The sequence below is a fragment of the Rhinolophus sinicus genome, linkage group LG02 (assembly GCF_036562045.2).
Source record: "Rhinolophus sinicus isolate RSC01 linkage group LG02, ASM3656204v1, whole genome shotgun sequence".
Lineage (NCBI taxonomy): Eukaryota > Metazoa > Chordata > Mammalia > Chiroptera > Rhinolophidae > Rhinolophus > Rhinolophus sinicus.
This window is the reverse complement of record NC_133752.1, coordinates 97974638-97993895: the sequence shown is the minus strand read 5'-3', so window position 1 is coordinate 97993895 and position 19258 is coordinate 97974638. Positions and strand designations below refer to the sequence as shown.

Genomic DNA, 19258 nt, shown 5'->3' with positions numbered 1-19258 from the left:
TTTAAGTGAGATCATTACACTTTTAATCATTCATTAAAAGTGTAATAGTTAATTTCTTTTTTTTGAATATGAAACCTTTTCAACCCTTTGACTAATTGCTTATTCCTTTGTCTTAGCCTTTTATGTATATTTCTTTAACAATTCTATAACACTTTAAAAATGTATTTTATATTGAATTATTTGTTTACACAATTTCCTTCTTAAATGCAAGGACCATGTCTTGTGAATTTTTATATCCTTCTCACTTAACACAGTTGCTAGCACATAGTTGACACTGCATACATATTTGTTAAATGAATTAATAGATGACTAAATAAAATGTAATTGCAAATTAAGTTTTTAAAAGTAAATTACACATTAAAATGCATCTTTTGGAGCAAAAATTAATATAAGACCCGGTCTTATATTAATTTTTGCTCCAAAAGACGCATTAGAGCTGATTGTCCAGTTAGGTCTTATTTTCGGAGAAACAAGGTATTTCTACTTGAAATAGTATATTTTTTAAAAAGTCTGGATATTATAAGTTATTATTAAAGAATATAATGTAAAAGGAACATGGAGTTAAATGTTAATGTAAAAAGCAGTCTATTACTGTATTTTCATTTAGCAATTCTGGGCACTGAAGATGATTTCAAAGCACCAACTCTTTCCTGCCTGGGTGTCCCAGTACCTTTTGAGACTGAAGAGGTAAGGTAATCTACTGATTTATACAAAAGTATGTTATGTATTTCTTTAGCATAGTCAGTCCATCAGATGCCTCTCTTCCATTTTTCATAATTTCCTTTTGACTCCTGGGTATTTGTGTTGGCCGAGGCATCTGTAGTAACACCTCAGCCATGCAGAGAGCATTCATCCATTCACCTCAGCTCTCTAATAACACAGTTCCCTAAGCTTCCCAAGCCCTTGAAGAGAGCTCCTCAGGCTTTCATCCAATGCCTACTTACTGGCACATCTTGTACAATGTAAGAAGTTACTTTGTTTCAAAACTCAAAATGAAGTACAAGCAACAGACATGGAAGAGTAAAGAAGTTGTAGGTAGTGGCAGCTGAATGGAGAAACAAGAAAACCACAGGGCATACGGGAACAAATAGTCCTTCACAGTTTAATGGCCACTGAGGACTATTTATAAAGATGACTGAGTAATTAAGAAAAAGTTAAATTATTTTCAGAATACTATCTTTAAGATAAGGAAAGGTAGCAGCCAATTTAGACTTTTTTAATTGGTAAAAAACATAAGAAGTTTTGGTATTATCTAAAATAATTAAATAAGGTAATATTTTACATATTGTTTAATCTACTCAGTATTTTCTGTCTCCCTTTCAGACACTGATTCAATGTGATTTTAAAATGTTTTTTCCCCCCAATATATGTCTTGTGAAATAATTCCCATCCTTTTGAAAAAAAGATATGATTTGGGAGGCAGTAGTTGATTTTGTGCTTTATTCATTTTTAGTAACATGAATGATTCAGATTCTGAAAGAAGAAAAAGAATGACAAGTAAGTAATCCTTTTGATTTTTTCAACTTTAAATTATCACATCAAAGCAACATTTTTGAAAACTGGAAGTAATTGCTTGAGGGAACTGAATTTTTTTAACTAGAATAATTCTACATGAGTATATTTTAGTTGAGAGTCATATATGAGCTTTTCTAATTTCAGCAAATGACTTTTACCCCAGAGCATGATAGCTCCGCTTTCAACAAGTTTGCATACTGATATTAAAATAAGATAGTCTTAAAAGGTAGTGGAGAGACAAGGTGGTTTGGGTTATGGTGAAAAGAACATGAGTTTTGGAATCTGACAGATAATCTCATCTTGCCACTTTTTAGCTCTATGATCTGAAAGATATTTAACTCTCCAAGTTTTAAGGCCCTTAGCTATTGTCAAATGGGGAATATTTTGCAGGGATGTTATAATGATGAACAGTAATACATGTAAGGTATCTTGTTTTAGTGCCTGGGCCATCATACATCAATAAACAATCGCTGTAAAAATAAATCACTTTTATATATTGATTTCAGTTTACTATGTGATACTTGGCTTGGAGAAGGAAAAAATGGAAGTTAGTTCTTTTTGTATCGTGGGTCTACCAAGATCAAAGAAGTTAAGACAGAAGGACCTAAGTGCTGCTTACTCTTGCCTTAGCACTTGTATGGAAAGCTAGTGTTATCATCAAGGTGCCTGATTCATGTTGATGAAATAAGGATACCGTTAACATTCCATGTTAGGTTAGGGAATGAGACTGCTTCTTGAACTCAGGACATTATTGTAGAAATAAAAGCAGCTTTAGTTTTTATGGGGAAGAGAGGAATCTCTTGGGGGTCAGCATGGATCTAGTTGACAACCACTTATATCCATTTGGACGATCATACAGAATTTATTGGCCAGCTCAGAATATGGACAATCTCAGCAGTTAAGAGAAACAAGAAATTGAAAGAAGGAAGTGTGATGGTAGCCTTTAGAATTTGGACCTTTTTGGTTATGACAGGATGGATGAGATGGTAAAATGAAAGAAATTTAGTGAACTCAAAACTGCAACTCTGAGTTATTTCAGAGAAATAATAAATACTAAACAATGTACTCTTAAGGAAGGGAAGAAAATAAGTTTCCACATTGACAACTCACTTATTTTTTAAAGGCACATCCATATATTACTGTATATTTAATTGATATGAAAATGTGAAATCATAAAAAAAAGCGATTTCACAAATTCATGTAACAGTGTGTGCCCAGGATGTGGAATTAAAGAATTATACAGGCATGAAGAAATGAACCTCTTAGAAGTAGCATGTATAGTTCAGTGAAGTCTGAACCCTCACTTCCCTTGAAGAGTCTTTATTTCTGTACATGCTCCTGATCTGAGTTTATTTTCCCTACGGGGGCAGTGTAGCATGGGTTCCAGAGTTAGACTAGCTGTTCTTGAGTTCTGGTTCTGCCATTTATTTCCTAGATGTTATTAAGCATGTCACTAGGCCCCTGCCCCCCATCCCTCTTTTTGTCTCTCTGGTGTGTATATATTTTTAAACAGCTTTATTGAGGTATAATTCATGTCATATAAAATTTCCCTGTTTTAAGTGTACAGTGATTATTATTATTTTTCTTACTAAATTAAAAAAATTGTACAGTCATCATGAAATCCAGTTTTTAAACCTTTCTTTTCACTTGTGCTCTCTTTTGGTTCCTCATCCATAAAATACATTCACTTCATGGGTTGTTGCACAAACTCAATATGATAGTGGTTGGCACATATTCAGTACTCAATAAATACCAACTATCGTATTATAGAATATATTAAATATCCTTGTCACAGGGATATTGTGAAACTGGAATGAATATAATGATTTTTAGAAACAAAACAACTGAAAATATATTGCCATTATACATCATTTCAAAACATTTAAAAAATCAATAGTAGACTAGGGGAGGATGTGCTATTATCTTTGGAAATGCTTCAAGTTTCAAGCAATGGGAACGTCAAAGATGGGTGTTTTAAAAGCCTTAGAAATATATTTTTTTAATTCTCAATATTTATTATTTTTAGGGCTCCAAATAATTCTAAGATCATAAGCCACCAAAAGGTGTTGATCATTTTTCTTGTATGTCCCCAGCCCAGGGTCATATTAAAACTTTGTTTAATAAACATATATATTTTTTAAAGATTTTATTGGGGAGGGGGAATAGGACTTTATTGGGGAACAGTGTGTACTTCCAGGCCTTTTTTCCAAGTCAAGTTGTTGTCCTTTCAATCTTAGTTGTGGAAGGTGCCGTTCAGCTTCAAGTTGTTGTCCTTTCAGTCTTAGTTGTGGAGGGCGTAGCTCAGCTCCAGGTCCAGTTGCCGTTACTAGTTGCAGGGGGTGCAACCCACCATCCCTTGCGGGAGTTGAACTGGCAACCTTGTGGTTGAGAGCCCACTGGCCCATGTGGGAATTGAACTGGCAGCCTTCAGAGTTAGGAGCACGGAGCTCCAACCGCCTGAGCCACCAGGCCAGCCCAGGTTTAATAAATATTTTGATTGGTATGATTACGGTAACACTCAGGACAGCCATCGTTGTTTTTATATTCAAAGAGGATAGTGTTTCTGATGGTGTTTACCTTGCAACTGTAATGATTAGTAAGGAATTAGTCATTTCTATAGTTTCTAATGGAAAGAATAAGATCAACAGGCTGCCAAAAGAAAACTAGATAATGTACCAAAATGAAATCTTTCCATTTATTTTTGTTACCCTGGGTAGCTCCAGCATTATACGACTGGGTCTATATTGCTAGGGAGTTTTTTGTTTTGTTTTGTTTAAGTCCTAAAATATCTGCCTCTGCAATAAAATGAGGTTGGTTGTAATTCTAAAAACCCATCAGTGTAATTCTGCTTTTCTTCGTGCCTCGTAGTGAATTTGTGGCGCGTGCTTAGAAAAATCTTTGTCTCGATTGACAGCTGATGAGAGCCCAAGGCCAACTAACTTGGAATCCTGGATTTGAGCCTCATTATAGAATACAACCCTAGGCCTTGTCCACAAACCTCCCATCTGCCAAATGGCAAGGGCCCAGACTGGGGCTGGCTCAACACAAACTTACCGCTTTTGAAAATAGCACAAAGAGAATGCTAGACTGATTGCCAAGTCAGTGACATTTCTTTTGTGTCCTGAGGAGCCTCAGTGGATACTAAACAAGATCATTTGGGAATCAAGGTGAGAGTGCTATCAGTTAAGGTGACAGTGTAAATTTAAATTTTGGCCTCAAGTAGATATTTCAGACCTGACCTTTTATAGATAATTAAAAGAAAATTTTTCTAATTCATCCTTCCTCTTGGGCATCAAAAAAAAGAGAGAGAGAAGAAAAAGTTGTTGTATTTGAGATAATTTTTCTCTTAAATTATTTTAATAACTATTTAACAATTATGAAAGTAAAATTTATGTATATTTTATTGAATTAAATAAATCATAAATAGAACTGACATTTTCCAGTTTCATTGCCAGAGAATCAGACATTAGGAGAGTGTTCAGCTTTTTATCGTTACTGAGTCTGCTGAATTTCTGATACATTGATATTTTCCAATTGGAGGGTAGCGATGGCATGCTTTATTTAAAATTATGATGTAGTCAGTAAAAAACATGGTCTTAAGTCTCTTTTCTCAGCACTAAATTTACTTATTTAGCAAACATATATTAAGCCCCTATTATGTGCCATTTTTTTGCACAGTTTCTTTATAGCTGGAAAACAACAAAGATGAATTAGATACCTGCCCTTAGGTCGCCTATATTCCAGTGAATCAGTGATTATCAAATCATATTGTTTGGATATAATCCTCCTCACCCCACTGCTTAAAATTTTAATGCCAACAGAAGTAACCCATAAACAGAAAGTTCTAAATCAGGTACAAATGTACAGAATTAGATAACTCCTCAAAGGCTCTTATAAACAGCTCTATAAGTTTCTGATTTTCAAGAAGTTTGTATATTTATAATATGGTCCAAAGTACTTCTGCTTGTAGCTGCAATTTCCAATGTATTTTTTTTTAAATTTCTTTTATTGGGGGACAGTGTGTTTCTCCAGGGCCCATCAGCTCCAAGTCGTTGTCCTTCAGTCTAGTTGTGGAGGGCACAGCTCAGCTCCAAGTCCAGTCACCGTTTTCAATCTTAGTTGCAGGGGGTGCAGCCCACCATCTCATGCGGGAATTGAACCGGCAACCTTGTTCTTGGGCTCTCACGCTCTAACCAACTGAGCCATCTGTCCACCCCTCTGCAGCTCAGCAGCAGCTCATTGTCTTCAATCTAGTTGTGGAGGGCGCAGCTCACTGGTCCATGTGGGAATCGAACCAGCAACCCTGTTGTTCAGAGCTCGAGCTCTAACTAACTGAGCCATCTGGCTGCCCCTCCAATGTATTTTAACAGTATTTCATTGGCAAGTTTCTACAAAAATTTGTCAAATTTTTCAGACTTTGAATTGGATGACTCCACTGTCCCTGCCTAAACTGAGTGCTTCCACAATTTCCCTTACATGTTAGTTTCCTTTTTTGTTTAAAGATTGTATATATATTTTGTGTACATGGGTTTTTATTTTAAAGGAGTTCTGTATGAATTCTTTAAATTTAAAAATGCAAACTTGTAGAAAGAATGAAAAAGATCACCCATACAATTACTGTTTACTTTTTGATGCATTTACTTCTAGTCTCTTCTGTGTGTATTGGTTAGGAGAAAATGTGGTAGTAATCATAATATGGTATACTTTCAGATCTTTTTCCTTTCGTGAAAAATAAATTATGCATTTTTTCTTGCTACTGAAAATCAATATTTTTAATGGCTGCATAATACTTCTTTGAAAGGACATGTAATGTTTTACTTAACCTTTCCCATATTATTAAGTATTTAAGTTGTTTCTAGTTTTCCTTAATGTAAATAATTCCTTTTTATGTTTAAATTTGTTTCCATAGACTATATTTTTAGAGAAGTGGAATTACTGAGTCACAGGACACTTACATTTTCAGATTATCTCTCAGAGCTTGTCAGATATTTAAAACCAAGTTGCAATACAATTTGTATGTTCCCTTCATTCAAGTAACTCAACAGAAAATTGCTATTGAGAATTACAAAATGGTGATTTCTGGAGGCCTCTGGAATTTCTCTTATGCCACCCAGTTGAGAAACTATTTTGGAAAACTCCCCTCTCAAATACAGATATAGTTTCTGAATTTTTCTAAATGTGCCATTGTTATACTTTATAATATGAAAAAATGCGCAGTTACTATCAAAAATATAAATTTACAGAGAGTTCTGCTTACACTAACCTTTCCTGTTTGCTCTTGGCTGCATCAGTGTTAAGCAGTCCCCCTGAGTCAGATCTTAATTCTGTGCTTGAAGATGTTGAAAGCAGCAACATCCCCCGCTCCCTACACTTAGACTATGGGGCCTAATTCAGATGAATTCACTACTTTCTCCATGCTTTATAAAATGCTCAGCAAACTGAATGTAATCAGAAAGACAAATTAATGATGAAATGCTGAAAAGAAAAACAAAACGTAGTATTGCTCGAAACAGTTTTTCTGTACCATAAAGCAATAAATACTGTACATTGTTTATAAACAATCAAAATTGACTGGTGCTGACCACTTCTTCTCATTTGAGCCTTCCAGAAAAGTTCTTAAAGTTACCTAATTTCATATGGCCTGTGTCACTTTTGTAATTTATGGTTCCCATATGTGCTTTTCCCTTTTATTTAAGCTGTTAATCCGAGATACGTGCTGAAGAACTGGATGGCAGAATCTGCAGTGCAAAAAGCAGAAAGGAATGATTTTTCAGAGGTAAGGTAGTTGATTTTTCTGCATTTACTTTTATTAATTTTCAGTGTATCATGTTTTAAGCACATTGATTTTGTTCGCAGACGTGGTAAACATGGTAAACTAGACCATTGCCCACACCAGCTTCCCGGAATTCTCATTGCCTGAACTCTCTTTTTTGGTGTATCCATGAATCATTTTCTCATATTTTCTAATTTATTCTTTAATATATTTAAATTTTTGAATATTAATTTTATATCTTATACCTACATTATTTGAACATGTGATTCTGCTGTTTGTTGTTTATGTTTGGGAATTGTGGATTCATTCTCCAAAATCCAGTGAAGTCTGATTTGAGGGTGCATCTCTCCAGCAGGCACCCACTGCACTGGAAGCGTGGATCCACTCAAATTAACCCTGCCAGCAGTAAACATGAATGAACTAGGGACGAGTCTCACATATAATGTTAAGCAAAATAAGTGGCAAAGGAATATATACAGTGTGTTACCACTTACAGTGTAAAACTTGCAAAATCATATTATATGTTACTTAGGGATACACACATATATAATAAAAGTAGCAAAATGAATAAAGATGACAAATATCAACTTGGGACATAAAGTGATTACTTTACAGTTAGAAGGAAATTTGAGTCAGGGAAGGATACTCTGTTTCAACCATCTTGGAAGTATTTTATTCTGAAGCTGAATGGAAGGTGGAGTTCGTTATATTATTCTGCGTACCTTCTGTGCCTCAAATATTTCTAGGTAATTGTTTAAAAATGCACTGCACGTAATATATTTTTTAGAAGAGGAAGGGCACCAGCACTCGTGCTGTCACTCTTCTGTCCTACACCGGAGCGTGCATTATTGAGGATCAGCCCTCTTTCTCTCTAAAAATGGTCACAGCCTCAGAATCATTCTAATCATGCATACTGTGTCCTCACTACCACCTGATCAGAGTTGGCGTGAGAGAGAAACTATTTTTGTTATTTCTAATTTGGAACTTGCATTAGCTTTTTACTTCAGTAGTTTAATTAGTCTGACAACTCTAGGTTCTCATTTTAGAAAAATAAAGTGTTATTAAATGGAACCTTTTTATGGTATTAAGGAAAAACAAAGAGAAGAGTGGTAATTCAGCATTTATCTTTAGGTAAATTAGTCTAAACTGAGGAAACTAAACATTGTTTAATAAGTTGTTTGGGTGGATTGTTTCTCCTTTTCCCCCTCCCTTTTGTTCCTTTCTTACTTTTTTCCCCCTTCCTCAAAATTGTATTTGAGTAACGAGGCAGTACCCAGCAGAGGTAGGAAGGTGTCTTCCTAGGTCAAGTAAACATTCCTACTCACAAGACTGTCAGAGGCTACTCTTTGCCCCACTCCACCTAGAAGATGCAGGACAGAAACATGGCGTATGAACAGGGCAGCATCAGGTTCCTGGTTCGCAGGAGTTCTGGCTGCCGTCCATGCCGGCAGGAAGGCAGTGCAGCTCAGGTGTGAGGAGACGAGAGCCACATTGGGAAGATGCAGGGGCAGCCCTGGCTTTAATGCTTCACGTTCCACAGAGACAGTATCTCTTGTAACAAGGCCGTAGGTGTAGTGTCTCATGTCCCCACAGGAGACCTGCCTTATACCAAGAGTCACCAGAGTCACCCACACTAACGAAAGCCCTAAACTTTCTGTTAGGTGTTTACAGTTCTTCCATTCCAGATGCTATCTGTCAGATGTAAGCAGTGTTGTGTGGTGATATGGTTGACATGCCACCTCATCAAGTTACCAGGGAACAGACCTGGAGAGTTAACTAAGGGTTACATTCCATTCAGGAAAGGAAAAAGATTTTATTAAACCTTTTACACGAAACCTTTACACACACAGCTTGTATTTACCTTCTTGCTTCAAACTTTTCTTGAGAATCTACTCTATGTGAGGTGCTGTGGAAAAGTATAAAAATCAATTCAGGGAGCTTTTAAACTAGTAGGTGAAATTAGATAGATATAAAACTGACTTCAATAAAAGGATATGTATAGAAAGTAGCTGGGGAGAAGTCAAGAGGGGCTCTAAGAGCCTTGACGATGAGGCAATCTTCCTATTTAAAATATTATAGTAATATAGAGTCTACTTGATCTCTTGGCTTTACTTTCTTATTATAGATAATCATCCAACTTTTTCTATTAGAACAAGGCATTTCATTAGTAATACCCAAGGAAGTGATAAAACCATTGGGGAAAAAAATTTTTAATTGAGATATAGTTGACATAAAACATTATATTAGTTTCAGGTGTATAACATAAATTCAATATTTGTATATATTATGAAATGATTACAGTAAGTCTAGTTAATATCTGTCACCATACACAGTTACAAAAATTTTTTTTCTTGGGATGAGGACTTTTAAGCTCCGTTAGCAACATTTAAGTATGCAATACAGTATTATTAACTATAGTCACCATGCTATACATTACGTTCCCATGATGTATTTGTTTTATAACTGGATGAAAATACACATTATTTAATCCCAGAATTATTGTTGAAAGCGGTGTGTTCTTTGATGCCTCAGTTTGTTCTCATGGGGCAAAACTGCAAATGAGGAAGCAGCATGAATTGGAATCCCTGCCCTTGATTTGGAAAGATTGCAAATCATTGACATCGTTTTGTTTTTGTAAATATTTTAGAAAATTATAATCCTCTTACTGCTGTGAAGGAATTTTTAAAATTATCAGTCTTTGCGATGCTTTACATATTCCCTCTCCTGTTTTAGAACAAAACTTGTACTTAAGGAACTTTGTGGAACAATGGAAATTTTAAGTAAGAACTATTGTTGAAGATTTAATAAAACATAAAATGTTTAAACACTTTCAAACAAATTTAAAACTTACCTTGTCATTTGATAAATTTAGAAAATGAATAAGGGGTCTGAGGCAGAAAATCTATATTTATCTACTTAAATTGTTTACCAGGTCCATCTCCTCCAGCAAATTCTTCAGCATCCTTTCCAGAAGCATTCTGCAGCTGAGAAAGCAGGCTACGCCTCACCTACCCCTTCGTGGGCTGAAGGTCTCAGAGTTAGCTGCTCATCTTAATTTGGAGAAAATAAATTAAGGAATACTTCTATCCTTGAACTCAACATTGAATAATCAACTTGATAAGTTCTTAATGACATATACATTTTGATGGCAATCCTGAATTTCAAAATAATGATTATATATAAAAATATTTTTTAATTACATGAACTGGGCCTGTTTTTTGGAACATCTTTGTGGTAATTTTTGTTCTAACTAATAACTTTAATGGGATCATAAAGCATTTTTGGTAAATCACATGAGTTATTCTCACTAACAAAAAAATCTTATGATAATCTTTGAATGAATTTGTAAGTATTCATGTAATACTTACATGTACCCAGCTCTTTGGGGCACCAAATACGTATATAGTTTAATTGTGCTCCTAGAGGTTTTTTGTCTATTATGCTAATTTTCAAACATTTACCAAATTGAAGAGAATAGTTTAATGAACCTCATTTACCATTCAGCCAGCTTATTAATTATCAATCCATGATCAGTCTTGCTTCATTTATATCCCTTTACACTTCCCCATATTCCTACTTATTGTTTTAATCGAGATATGGTTTATATATTCCCAAGTACTTTAAAGAAATTACCGGACATTGTTTCATTTAATTTACAAATATTTCTGTATGCCTCCCTAAACATTAATGACTTTAAACACATACAGTACCATTATCACCTTAAAACAAATTAACAACTCCCTAATGCATTAATTCAAATAACCAGTTTTCATATCTTTCCTATTGTTTTATAAGTTATGATCACCATAATTTATTATTTTTATAATTGTTTATTTGATTTGGGATCCAAATAAGAACTATACATTAAAATTAAATGATCAAATCTTTTAAGTCTCTTTCGATATCTTCGGGTACAGCCACCTACATCATTTTTTCCTTACAAATTTTTGGTTTTTTTTGGTTGAAGAAACCAGATCATTTATCCTAGAGTGTTTCCCAGTCTGCATTTAGCTGATTGCATCTCTGTAGTAATGTTTAACATGCTACTCTGCCCCCTGTATTTCTGTAAAGTCTGATTCAGATTCAGGTTTGATTTATTTGGCAGAAATACTTGCTCTCAGGAGGCAAGTGCTGTGTCCTTCTACCAGGAAGTACATATTTGGTGGTCGCTTTGTGCTACCAGTAGCCATTGAGAATCATCATCTTGACCCACTGATTCCATAGGGTTGCAAAATGATGATAATCTAATCCAATCACTCATTTATTAGTACTCCTTCAATACAGGAAAACTTCCTTTTGTTATTTGGATATCCTCAGATACAGAAAGGCAAAATGAAAAATTCTCAAGCAGGCTCCAAAGACAACCAATGGGCTTATTTGATTGTGTTAGGATCAGTATGATCTATTGAATTTAAGCATATTTTATATGTTTTATACGATTGTGGTTATTCCTTCTGCTGTACAAATTGTCCTGTATTTGGCCAGTGAGGTTTTATTCATATTGGCTCCTTTGGACATGATCCTAGAAGTTTTTGATAACTTCCTTGTTTCTGGTGTGTATACACAGGTTCATCCTGTGTATTTCTTGCCTTAACACTGGAATCAGTCACTAGCAAAGTGAAAAAAAAAAAAGCATAATTGATGTGCTGAAAAAGGAGAGAAAAATAGAATCATATAAAATACTTAAAACCACAAAAGGCAGAAAAAGAATGGAAGACAAAAATAGGAACAAAGAACAAAAAGCAACTTATACAAAACAGTAGCAAATATGATAGACATTAATCCAGCTATGTCAATAGTCACTTTAAACATCAATGGTCTAAACACACCAATTAAAAGAAGTAAATTATCAGTGGATCAAAAAAATTTTTTTTTATAGTTTTTCCCCTGTAAAAGAAAGGTACGGTGTGGGTAGAATTGGGAGATGCAGCTGCTGTCCAGCTCTGTGGGACCGAGGGTGAGCACACCTTCCGGCCTGATGTCTTCTCTAAGTTAGGAATATGTTCGAAGTGACACAATTTGGGTCTTCTTTGAAGCCCATGACAACCACATCTCTCCCTTTCCCCTTCCCAGCACCCCGCTCCTACTCTCTGAGGGCTGTTGATTCACAGTGATGGGTCCCAGTACCTCCTTTGTCACATGCAGGCTACAATCGATTTGATGAGGAATGACCAGGCCAATGAGATTCTCTTTTAGAGAATTTTCCTCTTTCGAATTTTCTGAAAATTCTGAAGGTCATGGAACTGAAGATGGAAAATATATGAAAGAGCAACAAGACTTTAGAAGGTGTAGGATTTTGAAAGCTATTTTCAAAAGGTCAAGTATATTATAAAATAGTGTTGATACCGCATTAGATGTATACACTGATATTTCTAGAATACTATCTTCAGGAAAAATTTTTTAATTTTTATTAGTTTGTTACTTTTGAACATCATAAAGTAAATGAACATAAATGAACAAAGTGAACATTTTGGTTAGTTCCGAAGGTAAGATAAATTCCATTGCAGTGGAAATACATAGGAAAGGTGTGTACATTTAAGCAGATATTATAAATTCTTTGTTCGGTGAATGGTTATGAATGTACTTAAGCAATAGTAAGACGTAGTACATCACTTCTAATATGAACACTTCGGAATTTTATCTAAAATGACCAAGATACTACGAAAATAAAATAGCAAAAATGCATTTGAGGTTAGAAATGATTATACCTATCACACAAAGGTATTTGTGTTTCCCTTAGGACATGTTGCCTCTTTTCTTTTGCAAAGCTTTCATGAGATCTGACATGAAATCTTGCTCCTCGCCCCCTCCGGCTCTGGGCGGACCCGGGTTCTCTTGCCTCTTTGGAGGAATGGGAGGCCTTTTGGCGGCAATGGGGGGTAGCCTCGCGGATTCTGGGGCGAGGGCGGGTGGGGGAGGAGGAGGCGGCGGTAACGGCCCCGCATCCTCCGCAAACGATGGCGGAGGGGGAGGCACGAAGTCTGGGGGCGCTTCTTTTAGAAAGGGGGGTGGCGGCGGGAGCTCGTCGTCCTCTAGAGGTGGTGGGGGAGGGGGCGGTGGCAGCAAGTCGTCCGGGGGAGCCGGGAAGCCCGTGCCTTTGGCTTTGGGGGCTATCACTGGGCTGCTGCTGCTGTCTGAGGACCGTCGCATGGGAGGGGGCGGTGGCAGTCTGGACTTCGGAGAGTGATGGGCCCTGGGTGCTCCTGGGTCGTGGTTACCAAGGGCTGGCTTCTTGTCCTTCAAAGCAACAACAATAGCATTATCCTTGACGCACAACCGCTGCTTAGAGGCTTGTGCGATCGCCCTGATTTAGGCAGCGTCTGCGCCCCCAACCTCCTCCCCTCCAGCCCCCAGCCTCAGTCCCCCAGTCCCTGAGACTGTAAGGTTGTTCATGAGCTCATCTTTGCTCTGGGATCGGTGACTGACTCCAAAAGGCCTTTCACATTATTACTCGGGGGACACTCATCTATCCTGTCTTCTGTAAATGGAAAACCTCGCCTGGTTCAAGAAGCTGTATATTATATTTAGATTATATATGTGTAAGAACCGCTGCAGTCTTGAAGAGCTTTAGTGGTATAGAGTTTGGCTAGTAGAGAGGTTGCCGAAGGAACTCAAAATGGAAGCAAACTGTCTCTCTTGGAATTCCCGCTTAGGTCTCGGTTCCCGAGAAAAATCCCCAGGGTCCCAGGCATATGCAGCCATAATATGTCTTGGTCTGAGTCTAGCTGGTTGTGAAGCTCAGTTGTCACCATTATTTTGCCCCTGTACCAACCCTCAGTAGCAGACAGGTGTTCAACGGGCTTCCCCAAACCCTCCCCAAATCTCCAATGTCCGGCTTTGATTAGCACCATGAAGATGGAAGGGAAAAGGAAAGCCAGAATAGTTCTCTCTGGGCTACAGGTAACCTCTGTGCAAACCGCAGCACGAAGGATACTGTCCTGGTAAAGACCTGTCGCTGAGAGTACAGGTGCCTTTCCCCTGAGCGGGATTCTAGGGAGGAGCCAGTTATAGCTCGGCTCCCTCTGACAGAGATTCAGGGGAGGTGGGGGGCGGGGCAGGAATGTACACACCTGGTCTGTAGTCTTAGATCGACCTTTTCCTAACTGTGTGAAAGCCAGCTGGCTAATCATAATCCCTATGATTATCTATGTCTCACGGAGATCAAATGAGATAAATATGTGAGTGGTTCCGAAGAGGAAAAACCAGGATGCCCGCTATTGATGGGAACCAGAACACCAAACTTGGCCCAAGGCTAACAGAGCCCCAGCTCTTCTGCCAACAGTAGCATAGGTCATACAAAATTATATTTATATACTGCAACTTCCCCAGGAATTCCAGGCAGCTGAATCGAATCCCTCTGTTTTAGTGATAATCATTGCAATTTACATTTTATCAGGCTTTCGTTTTCTTTCTTTCTTTGCTTAATAACCTCTTACCACTGAAGATTCCATTTAGAAGTGTTTTTCCCCAACAAAGTGCCTTATAAATGAGTTTCTATTTTATTTAGTTTATTTGCTTAACATGATAAACCAACTGGTGATGTATTTAAAAATTTTTTCTGAACTGGCAGTTTGGGAATTGGTGTTCACACCCAGTGATTTCTATACTGGGATCGTTTTTGTTGCTTTCAGCACTTCAAAATGTTTCTCTTCAGTTGGCATCATAGAAACCATGAAAATAATAATTTTCACACTGAAAGCACACTGCATGATGAGATTGCCAGATCTGAGAAACTAACAAAAATATTAGAGAAACACAACTTTTAACAATCTACAGTGGTTTTCAAAAAGTTCAATAAATGTAATATTTAGTTGTTTCCACCACTGGCTGATAGACAAAATGAAAGGGGGAGATGAAGTGAAAAATTAGTAAAGGTACAATTATTTAAGGTTTCTTTGAATCACACATGGGAAATATTCAAGAGAACTTGTATAATCAACTGAAATATTACCAATTGGACTAGTAACTAAATTACAACTTTAGCTGCAATTTTTAGGGAGATTTAAATGAATCTTATCTAATATGTACTGATAAAAAAGTTATGGATGATGTTATACCAAGTTTGGCTATTATTTTTAAATGTGTTTTCTTCTCCATTTACCCTGAGGATGTATGTAGAATATTAACAGAAAAATACAAAACGCACATTTTATAGTGGAACCTTTTTAGTAGTTTTCTAATCTGGTTTTGGGGCCCAATTAGCATTTATACAGGGCTTATGACTAATTGGTTGCTCTAATTTATTTAGGGAAAAAAATAAGTAAAAATCCCCAGGGCTTAAAGCTCAGCTGCCACTTCAGAGTGACTAAAAACCAAGAAAATCACTTCAGTCTAAATAAATGTAACTAAATTCAAAATGGTTACCCATCCTCATCATTAAAAAAAAGAATTCTTACATTTTCCCAAAGTCGTGTGATAATAGTTTTAACTCTCCATTCTAGCCTATGTAATTTTAAGATAAAAAAAATAAAAAATAAAGCAATTATCTAAATGAAGTTACAGTGACTTAGTTGTTGGAGTTACATTTTCTCTTTTTAAAAGAGCAGTTATTAGAGCACTGCTAATGGTTTAGAATATGGGCTTCCAGGTGACCGTTTGATAGAACTATGTTGGTTACTCTCTGGTCTTACCTTAGTTGTGTCAACTTGTCTCTGGGCTTCTTCGAAAACAGCACTCACAGAGTGTGCAGCCTGGGGAATCTGACCATTGGCTTGGGTGATGCCTGAGAGGGAGGGAGGAAGAGAGACAAGAAGAGTGGGCAAGGCCTTTTAACATTCTTGAAAGTTCATCTGAACATATAAAGTGGTTTATATCTCCAAAGCAAAAGAAAGGGACTCGTGGGCACGTACGGATTAACTGGGGGCCTTATGAAAAATCTAAGGCCCTACTGATTTTGTGCCATGAGTTCAGGTGAAGAATTTTAAAGAACTGAATTTTAAAATGGTGTCATTTCAAGAAGGTCTGTGGCTAAGATGTTATCACACTCACCGTGTATGTATATGTGTGTATATGACGGAAACAAATGAACTTCAACTTCTGTTTGAAAGTGGCTTCACTTCCTTCTAGGCTAGTTACTAATAGTAGCTCTTTAGAGCTTAAAATCCAACACAGCAGGTGCTCATGGCAATAAATTCTAAAGCATAAGCTGAAAGAAAGTTTAAATTGAGCATTTTGTTTCTCTTTGGATGCTCACTGAAGCATTTTATGAATAAGCAGGGATGGCTCCCAGTATGGTTTATTTCAAAAATCTCAGTATACTTGTTCCCTGTAGGGATAGTATCAGTGACAGAACTTAAGAATTTTTGATAAATAAAACTCTACAGCAGCACCAACATGGGCTAATTTACTCCCTACTAAGGGATATTCCATCATTTGCAAGATCCCTCCTTTTTATCAATGGAAATCCCATCTGACTGCTGCAATGGTATTCTTCAAAAATTGGTTTTAAGCGATTCATTTAGGAGAAATGGCACTAACATTTATTGAGCACTTAGTATTGAGGACATTAACATACTTTATTTCATCCTCAGAGGAACCCTACAAGGTATTAATTCATTTTTTCACTAATTGTTCCAAACATCTTTGCATTCTGCCAGACATTGCGCTCAGTGCTGGGGAAATCACCATACGCAAGACAGAAGTGGTCCCTGACCTCATGATTTCCATCAGGGTCTAGAGGAGGGAACAGATTCTAAACTAGTCATCAGCCTACAAAGACAATTCATTTGAGATCTGAGGATAGGTAGGAATTAGCCACATGGAGGAGAGAACATCACAAACGGGGAACAGACTCTGGGAAGTCCCTGAGAAAGAATGGTGCTGATGCTTTGAAGATTTCTGGAAAATAAATGGCCTGTGTGGCAGCAACAGGAAAGCAGGAGAGGTGGGCAAACTCATACGTATTATGCAGCTTTCTTGGCCTTGCTACTGATTTTGGACTTTATCTGAGAGCAGGGGGAAGCTTCTGAAGGGCTTTAGGTAGGGGAGAAACAGATTTACATTTTAAAAGGTGACTCATATAGGGACAGAGGCCTGCATGCCGGAAGCTGGGTGGCAGCACCAACTCAGGAGCAAGAGAAAGAGGCCAAGTGAAAGATCATGGAGGCTTGGATTTAATGGCAGTGGAGATGAACAGGCTAGACCAGATTTGACCAATATTTAGAAGGTAGAATCAACAGGATTTCGGAGTGATTAGATTTGTGGGTGAGTGAGCTTTTCTTGCATGTTTTCTCCAGGAGCAATTGGGCAGATGATGGTATAATTTACAGAAACAAAGAACAACAATGGAGGAGCACGTTTGGAGGGTAAGATGTGAGTTCAGTTTTACAGATGTTGAGTTTGAGGTGTCTGTGATGTATCCAAGTGAAGCCATTGAGCAGAGTTGGATACATGGGTTTTGAGGTCAACAGAGAAGCCTGGATTGGAGTTGTATATCGATAGGTGGTCAGCACATAGATGGGGCAGGGAGTGGATTAGCTCATTTACAGAGATTGTGCAAAATGAGAAAAGGATTAGGCTTGACTGGGCCTTGGGTAATTTCACAGTGAAGTAGAAGAAGAGTTAGGAGAGGAGATTAGAAAAGAGTGGCCAGGGAAGGTGGAGTGGGGTGGGGTGAGGTGGGGTGGGGGACCTGGGGTGTGTGATAACTTGAAAGCCAATAAAGGACATTGTTTCAAGGAGGAGTGGTCAATTGTGTTGATGTTACTGAAAGATCAGAGAAGAAGAGGGGTTTGCAATAGTACCATTTAGCAACATGGAAGCCACAGGTGAGATCAGCAGGAGAGAAAGGTACGAGTGTAATAAAGCATCAGTCTGTTCTTTGTCCTGGGTTCCCGATACAGAACTTCAAAAACCCTTGGTATTTCCCAAGTGATGTGAGTGTCTTTGTGATTCATGGGCCCCCAGGACCACATCTGAGTTTATGCTAATGACATGGCTCAGGTTGGGGGCTGGTTACCAGTGGGACGCTAACCTCTGGGGAGAAGTGGGGTGCCGAATTCAATCATGTGGCCAGTGATTCAATCAGTCATGCCTATGAATGAAATCCCAGTAAAAACCCTGAAGCTCCCTGGTTGTGGACACATTGCAGTACTGGAGGGTGTCACACCCTAATTCCACAGGGAGAGGACACGGAAGCTCTGCATCCAGGACTCTCCCGGATCTCACCCTCTGTGTCTCTTCATTTGGCTGGTCCTGATATATATCTTTTATAATAAAGGTGTAGTCATAAGAATAGCACTTTCCTGAGTTCTATGAGTCTTTCTAGCAAAACTGTTGAATCTGAGCGGGTCATGGGAACCTCCTATTTGTAGCAATAGGTCAGAAATGTGGGTGGCCTGGAGATCCCTGAAGTGTGGCTGACATCTGAAGAAAGGGCAGCCTTGTTGGGGACTGTGTCCCTTGCCTGTAGAGTCTGGTGCATCTGAGTTTTGCCGCAGTACACCAGTTGGTGTCAGAATAGGAGATGGGAGCGTGCTTGGAAGCGGTGGCCCTTGTTAGGAGGTAACATAATGGATGCAGGCTAGGATGAGCTCAGAGGCAGGTAAGTTGTTGGGTTTGGTGGTAGGAAGTTGAAGAAGTTCCCCTTTGATGGTTCCATTTTCTCTGCTGAGAGTAAAGGGGTTGGAGGTTGGAAAGTCTGAGGAGAGTGAAGAACATCTGAAATAATTAGGGAAACTAGGAGAGTGTGTTGACGGCAACAGGTTTTCTCAATATTATTGGTATTTGGGACTGAAAAATTCTCTGTGTGTGGGCTGTCCTGTGCAGTGTCAGAGAGGCAGCATCCAGAGCATCTACCCATTAGGTGACAACAGCACCTCCCAAGGTGTGACAGCCAGAAGTGTTTTCAGACATTGCAAATGTTCTCTGGGGGTCAGAGTCACCCTTGGTTGAGAACCACTAGTCTAGAGAAACAGTAAGATCGATAGGCAGTATTAGGGGCCCATTTGTGGATGAGGTCCACAGACTTGT

General features: G+C 37.9%; 2 protein-coding genes across 8 annotated transcripts in view; one reads left to right on the top strand and one right to left on the bottom strand.

Moving 5' to 3' along the window:
- The window catches only part of LOC109456696 (protein adenylyltransferase SelO), a 39793-nt gene extending 29304 nt beyond the window's left edge, over positions 1–10489 (top strand). For all 7 annotated transcript variants that reach the window (XM_019749115.2, XM_074324962.1, XM_074324959.1 and 4 more), the window contains 4 exons: positions 608–687; positions 1454–1497; positions 7212–7291; positions 10221–10489. In XM_019749115.2, coding sequence (XP_019604674.2) covers positions 608–687; positions 1454–1497; positions 7212–7291; positions 10221–10343 — 327 coding nt within the window. In that variant the 3' untranslated portion in view covers positions 10344–10489. The remainder of the gene's footprint in view (positions 1–607; positions 688–1453; positions 1498–7211; positions 7292–10220) is intronic.
- Positions 10490–12673: 2184 nt separating this feature from the next.
- Positions 12674–19258, bottom strand: part of APBB1IP (amyloid beta precursor protein binding family B member 1 interacting protein) — a 111151-nt gene continuing 104566 nt past the window's right edge. The window contains exons 13-14 of the mRNA XM_074324957.1: positions 15919–16010; positions 12674–13525 (exon numbers count right to left, since the gene is read on the bottom strand). Of these exons, the coding sequence (XP_074181058.1) occupies positions 13025–13525; positions 15919–16010 (593 nt within the window). The 3' untranslated portion in view covers positions 12674–13024. The remainder of the gene's footprint in view (positions 13526–15918; positions 16011–19258) is intronic.